Below are 7,361 nucleotides of genomic sequence, written 5' to 3'. Positions count from 1 at the left end.
TTCAGCAGACCTAAAGTATGCAGATGATCCAATCCTTGTTAGCAGAAAAACACAGGATTTGCAAGCCTTGCTTACCCGAATGCATGAAATATCACACGAGACTAGATTGAAGATAAATAGAAGAAAGACAGAGATGATGAGAATGGAGTATGCAATGGAAGATGAAATATCATTGGAAGGAGAAAGGATTAGTGAGGTAGAATCATTTAAGTTTAGTGGAAAATTAAAAATGAATAAATCAGATAATGGCTAGGTTACGTGAAATTTGGAAATCAAATAGCCTGAAATTGCTTATAAAAATCCGACTCTATATCATTTTAGTAATATCAGTGTTACTCTATTGACATGAGTCACGGTATAACAATGAACCAATCTCCAACAAATTTAGTGGATTTTTGCACTAAGGCCTCAGGAGATTATTGGGAGTGTCACGTCTGTGCGTGTGTTTTCATATGCTGTTACATTATTTTATTTTTATTTCAGTATATTATCAGTGCTCGAGCTCATCTTTTTGTTCAGTGAACCCCCCCCCCCTTTAGTAGTTGTTAACTATCAATTTTGGCTTTGTTTACTTTTGGTTGGATCGGATTAAGGGTATCAGCGACGGGGTTGTGGTGAGATTGCCGAGTGTTCAGGACACTAGCTCGGGCAATATTTTCTCCCCTACAAGACGTACGCTGCAGCGATCTATATTATCGAAATTAAAGTTTGACTTCTTCATCGACGGAATTATATTTGCTTTGCTTTGATGATTTACCGAGTGAGGAAAGTGTCACTCGCGACTGCTTTTCTTCTTGACGTTGGCACGTACACGTTTGCTGGCAAGCACGTAAGTCAGGTGGGACTCGTCTTTGCTTTTTTGTATCCCCTCTCGTGCAAGGGGCGCACATAGAGGTGGGGCTGACGTAGGACCCCAGCTCTGTAGGATTGCGCTTCCGTTGTACCTTGCCGTACTTCGCCGTACTTCGCCATGATCAAGGATCTTTGTGCTGCATTATACGTCGGGGGTTGAAAAGCCCATGAGGAGCCATGTAGGGAGCCATCCCATAGGTAAGAGGTTTTGCCCTTTTACGTGCAACCTCGAGTATCTTCGTTTGCAAGAATTAATTTCATTGGAGAGGGACATTGCCCTCGTAGACGTCTTAAGTTGATTGTGGCTGACCTACTGCGCTTTTATACTTGCTCAGAGACGAGTTGTGTTGGTTTCTGCCGTTATAGGCGAGGCGTAAGGTTTGATATATAAATATATATATATATATATATATATATATATATATATATATATATATATATATATATATATATATATATATATATATAATAAATAGATGTATCTTGTCGTGATTCTCTTTCAGGGGAAATTTTGCTAATTTTGTGTATGTCTTGTGTGTATTGATTATTCAGTTAGGTAGGTAGGATAAAGGTTTATTCAAGTTAATTATCCTATTCATGTTTATGATTGTTTCTTGTTAGAATTAAGGTATAGTCTTTGGGTCCCGCTCTAGTTGAACACATAATTTTGATGTTTAGTGTTTTAAGTTTTTGCATACATTCTTTATGCTTAGTGATTAAGATTTTGGTATTTATTTTTGCATAGAATTAAGTTTGTTCCTGTAGGATTAAGTATTTCCTTGTACATTTTCATGTATGTTCCTTCAAGTCTTTGAGATGACTTGGTACAAGGTTATTTGAGTTTTAAGGTCTTAGTCTTAAGGTATTAATCTATTGTTATTACACTTTTTTCATTTTCTTGGTGTTTGACTGTTGCCTCCCCATTCTCTGTACTTGCATATTTACTGCCAACTATCTCATTTAATATCCAACAAAGAACCTGGGTCACGGCCTACCCAAATCGGGTCATGACATTGTGGCGACCGTGACAGGATAGTTTGTGGGTGCATACAGAGATTGTGGTGGTGTAGCATCACTGAAGCTTTCAGTGATTGTTTGATATAAGTGTGTTTTTGTAAATTAATTGGTGTCATAATGGAGGGTGTTGTTTTTGACCCAAGGTCCTTTTTAGGGTCCAGGATTGTGCTCAGTATGTCCATGTACTGAATAAGAATTATTTGATGCAATGTGCTCGGTGGTTAGGTCTAACTTTTAAGGCCTCAGCTACTCGTGGTCAGTTACTAGAATTGGTAGTGTCCAAGTTGCCCTTACCTGCCAGTGATAAGGAAGGGGTAACTTTCGATGGCAAGTCTGACTGAGTGTCTGATGGCATGTCCGAGGAGGAAAGAGAGGAGGATATAAGTGTTAATCCTGGTTTATCTTTGTTCGATGATCCATCCCCGGTGAATCTATTTGTGAGGGTCCAGCTAATTTTCCCTTAAAACCCAACACCTCTACTATTCCTTTCATATCCGGAGGTAGGCAAGTAAACATCATTAATCATACTCTTTTTAACCAAAGTCCAGGAGGAGAGGAGTATAAGTTAATTTGTAAGTGGATAGAGCTTTTGAGACTGGAGCACGAGGAGAGTGAAAGGGTCAGGTAACACGAGCTTGAGATTATTAGGTTGAAATGTGAGTTGGCTAGGTGCCAAGCAGGGTCTCATCAAGTTAGTTTTCCTAATGTGCTGAGCCAGGACAAATTTAATATCGGTGCTGCGTTGAAGCTAGTCCCTATTTTCGAGGAGAGTAACGTTCCCGAATTCTTTAAGGCCTTTGAAAGGGTTGCAACTCGTCTGGTTTGGCCTCGAGAATTCTGGACAGTTCTCATCCAGTGCCGACTGGTAGGGAAAGCCTTAAGAGTGTATAATGCTTTAGAGGAAGGCATTGCCCAGGACTATAATGAGGTAAAGTCTCTGGTACTTTAGGCGTACGATTTAGTACCTGAGGCTTATCGGTTGAAGTTCAGGACGGTAAATAAGCCCCCTTCCATGACCTTCGTGGAATATGCTCGTCTCAAGGATGAACAATTTGACGATTGGGTGAAAAGTCGTCAGGATGGGACTTTTTCCTCCTTAAGAGAGCTCATGTGTCTTGAGGAATTCAAGAAGGTTTGTGGAGGGGAGCGGAAAATACACATAGAGGAGGTGAAGGCTGTTAATCTTGCCACTGCGGCCCAAATTGCAGATGAGTTTGTTCTAACTACTTGACTTGTTCTAAGTCAAGTAGTTTTAGTTTTACTAATTCATCCTCTCCTCATTTCATGCCTCCTAAAGTAACAAGTCAGGGTAGAAGTTGGTGTAAGAATAATAATCAGGCTAATAAGACGTTTAATCAAACCTTTTCTTCTCCCCCTAATACGCAGGTAACTCCTGGAAAAAGAGGCACTTTTCGCGGGAACTGTTTCTGGTGTAAGAAGCCGGGACATCACCAGTCTCAATGTTTTGTCCGGAAGAATTACTCAAGTCAGAACCCCACCAATCCCGCTAGTCGGTCTCCTGTATTAGCGGTAGCTAGAGTAGATGACGTGGGGTCTCATACTAACCAGGAGAACATCAATAATCCCTCAGATCACGGCATATCTTCCCCAGTAGATTAAAGTAAACCTTATTTGTGACCTTTTAATAAATATGTACACGAAGGTAAACTGAAGACATCTTCTGGCTCATTAGATCTTAAGTTTCTAAGGGATACCGGCTCAGCTAGGTCCTTAGTATTAGCTGGGTCATTAATGAACTTGTGCTCTCTTTTAGGTGAATATGTAGTTCTGGGTGGATTCCCAGAAACTTTAGTATCGGCACCTTTAATTCGGGTAGAGGTCTCTTTCCCTGAATATAATGGCCATATTGAGCTGGCTGTGGTAGACAGTTTGCCAGTCCCAGGGATCGACGGCATTTTGGGGAATGATGTGGGAACTGACACTCAAGGACATGAGGTGTTTCCCATTGTATTTATCACCTCTTGGCCAGTGACGGTAACTACTCGTGCTGTGGCTAAAAAAGACAGTGCAGTTGATCTAGACTAGGATATTAATTGTAGTAGTTTAGAAGTACACATAGACGGGCCCGGGTCAGTAGCATGTAGAAATAGTTTAGAGTTTTTTAAGATGTTGAAACCCGATTGTGACCAAAAATCCTTTATTCAAGCTCAGAAGGATGAATTTGATTTTGAGCTTGGAGGAACGGAGGACTTATCCAAGTCTAGGTTCGTGGTGTACGAGGGGCTGTTGTATCGTCTGGGCCGTCCGTTGAATAGGCCGGCGCTCTCGGCCTCTGGTAACAAACAGACGGTTGTTCCCACCAAGTATCGGGAGACTGTTTTGAGCTTGGCTCACGAACATCCTTTTGCTGGCCACATTGGTATATGTAAAACTTTTCAGAAGGTGACCAAGAGATTTTGGTGGCCGGGGATGAAGTCTTCGGTAAAGAAATATGTTGCCATTTGTGAAACCTGTCAGGTGATGGGGAAACCTAATCAAGGGGTTCCTAGGGTTCTCTTACATCAAATTCCTTCGTTAGGTGAACCATTTTCTGAATTAGTAGTTGATGTAATTGGTCCATTGCCCCGTACTAAAACAGGTTTTGTGTATGTTTTGACAATTATGGATAGGGCTTCCAGATACCCGGAAGCAATCCCTAAGTGGAAGATAACATCTAGGGCAATATTTGACAAGATAATAGATTTTTTTCAAGGTTTGGTCTTCCTTGTAAGATTCAGTCTGACTGTGGCTCGAATTTCACAAGTGAGATCTTTAGGAGTAAGTGTGCCGAATTGGCCATTCAGTACCTTACCAGTGTGCCATATCACCCGGAAAGTTAGGGGGTGGTGGAAAGATTTAACCAGACTTTTAAGTCAATGTTAAAAAAACATTGTTTTGTGCAAGGAGATGAGTGGGATACGGGGCTTCACTATGCACTCTTTGCTCTACGTAATCCTCCCAATTCCTCCACAGGTGTTGCTCCGTTTGATTTGGTCTTTGGACACAAGATTCGTGGCCCATTAGAGATTTTTCATAAGTTCTTGGAGTCCAGGGAAGTGATTGATCAGAGCGTAAATGAAGTATTAGATAACCTAAAAAGTAAGTTATCTGTGGCTGGGATATTTGCCAAGGAGAATCTAGCCTCTGCCCAGGGTAAAATGAAGGCTAAGTATGATAAGAAATGTAAGGTACGTTCTTTCGAACCAGGTGATTTAGTCTTGGTTTTGGGTACAGGTCTCGGTGACTTTCTCGAGCCCAGATTTGAGGGGCCTTGGAGGGTATTGAGGAAGTTATCCGAGGCCAACTATGAAATTGAAGCACCTGGTACTCGGAGGAAATGCCGTGTATTTCATATTAACCGTCTAAAATCTTATTCTTGTGGTAGTGTAGAACCCAAGAGGGTACCTTTGGAGTCGGTAGCTACTATTTTGGACTCTGTTGATTATTTTGAAGAGGATGAATTATATCAGGTGTTTGCAGATGCTCTTAATACTAACTTTCAAAGTTTAGAGTTGTTAGAAACAGGGTTGAAGCATCTGGAGGCACCTCAAAGAGAAAATATATTAAATTTATTAATGTTTTTCTCAAATTCATGGCAGAATTTTCCGGGGCGGACTGGTCCTCTCGCACATGATGTTGATATTGGTGATGCTTTGCCAGTGAGGCAGAGTCCATATCGACTGAACCCAGAGAAACGAGCTTTCGTCGAGAAGGAAATAAAATACACGTTGGAGCATAACCTCATCCATCCCTCCATTAGTCCTTGGAGTTCTCCCGTGGTGCTAGTAAAGAAACCCGATGGTGAGTTTAGAATGTGTGTCAACTATAGAAAGGTCAACGTACATACTAAAAGTGATTCTTTTCCTCTTCCCAGAATTGACGACTGTCACGATCAGATAGGACCCTCCAAGTTCATTACTAAATTAGATTTGTTGAAGGGGTACTAGCAGGTCCCTTTATCTGATCAAGCCAGAGAAAATTCAGCTTTTGCCACTCCATTTGGGTTGTATGAGTGTAAAGTCATGCCTTTTGGATTGAAGAACGACGCTTTTATCTTCCAAAGGCTGATAAATAGAATTTTTTGTGGTTTAGATGGTGTCGACATTTATATTGATTACTTGGTAGTCCACAGCGATGATTGGCAGACACATGTGCGTCGTTTGAAGCGGGTATTTAAGGTCTTACTTGTGGCTGGTTTTGTAGTAAATTTGAAGAAATGTGAGTTTGAGAAGACCAAGGTTAGCTATTTAGGACATGAGGTAGGTCTTGGGCAAACGAGCTAACCTGGATGCCATAGTAGGATTGAAGAGACTGTGTAACATCAGAGAAGTGCGTCGGATTTTAGGAATGCTGCGATATTATAGGCGGTTTGTGCGGAACTTCTTTGACCTTGCTCAGCCTCTGATGGACTTGTTAAAAAAGGGTAAAAAATTTATGTGGTCAGCGGATTGTGAGAAGGCTTTTCTCAAAATGAAAACTTTGTTCGTTTCCAATCCCATAATAACCTTCCCTAATTTTCAGGAGCCATTTATAATAGCTGTGGATGCTAGTGACGTGGGGATAGGCAGAGTTCTCTTCCAACGAGGTAATAATGGTATAGTACGCCCCGTTTCTTACTACAGTCATAAGCTGCTGGCTGCGGAAAGAAAGTACTCTACCATCGAGAAGGATGCTCTGGCCCTGGTCCGCACCTTAGTACATTCCAAGGCCTATGTCACCAATTTCTCCTTCCCAGTAGAAATCTGGACGGACAACAACCCGTTAGTATTCATCGAGCGTATGAAGGGCGCTAATCAAATGATTCTAAGGTGCGCTCTTGAGTTGCAAGAATTTCCTCTGGTTATTAAGCATGTTAGGGGAGTGGACAATTACATCCCAGACACACTATCTTGAATGTAGGTCGGTATAACTCTGCTCTGTTACCTTGGTCCAGATCACGCTCCTTATGTATTATGTAGTAATAAGTTTCTTTTGTCGTTAATTAATCAGTATTTCTTTTTTGTTGCCACGAATGTTTATTGTAGGAAGTCAGAGGACTTTGAGGGGAGGGCCAAAAGTTGACCGCTCCTCGGATTTTGGACAATCTAGGTTTAGATTTATTGATGGTTAAAGTCTGCCTCTTATGTGAAAATTTTTGGTCAATGATTATTGGAGGTTTATGTTCAAAGTGTAGTTTGATCCTCGTACTGGTACATTGCCAGCAGGTGGGTTGTATCTTATTCCTGGAAGTGCGTAGTACTATTTGTCATAGTGATTAGTTATTAGTTTTAAGGTAGTGTTGGTTTAGTTGTAAGATACCCTTTGTTTTTTTTTTTTGTTTTTTTTTTGAGTAAGGTAATTTTCTTAAAATTTGTGTGTCATTGTTTGGTATTTACTTGCCTGAAAAATTTATTCAATTTGAATATTTTTTCTTTTTGAAAGAGGGAGGTGTCACGTTCGTGTGTGTGTTTTTATATGCTGTTACATTATTTATTATCATTACAGTATATTAT

At 40.7% G+C, this 7,361-nt stretch overlaps 1 protein-coding gene across 1 annotated transcript; it reads left to right on the top strand.

The window, feature by feature from the left end:
• The first annotated feature begins 3,996 nt into the window (after positions 1 to 3,996).
• Positions 3,997 to 6,762, top strand: LOC137622436 (uncharacterized). Its single transcript, XM_068353045.1, has 4 exons — positions 3,997 to 4,582; positions 4,843 to 5,670; positions 5,962 to 6,107; positions 6,391 to 6,762. Exons 1-4 carry the CDS (start codon positions 3,997 to 3,999, stop codon positions 6,760 to 6,762), a joined length of 1,932 nt encoding a protein of 643 aa, XP_068209146.1.
• The last annotated feature ends 599 nt before the right edge of the window (positions 6,763 to 7,361 follow it).

The sequence above is a fragment of the Palaemon carinicauda genome, chromosome 29 (genome assembly GCF_036898095.1).
Source record: "Palaemon carinicauda isolate YSFRI2023 chromosome 29, ASM3689809v2, whole genome shotgun sequence".
Lineage (NCBI taxonomy): Eukaryota > Metazoa > Arthropoda > Malacostraca > Decapoda > Palaemonidae > Palaemon > Palaemon carinicauda.
This window is presented reverse-complemented; position numbering and strand designations above follow the sequence as displayed.

Coding starts and splice junctions, on each gene's coding strand:
- LOC137622436 (XM_068353045.1), top strand. CDS start 3,997: ATGTTGAAACCCGATTGTGACCAAAAATCCTTTATTCAAGCTCAGAAG. Junction 4,583..4,842: donor GATAATAGATTTTTTTCAAG/GTTTGGTCTTCC, acceptor ATTCCTCCACAG/GTGTTGCTCCGTTTGATTTG. Junction 6,108..6,390: donor GTGAGTTTGAGAAGACCAAG/GTTAGCTATTTA, acceptor CCTAATTTTCAG/GAGCCATTTATAATAGCTGT.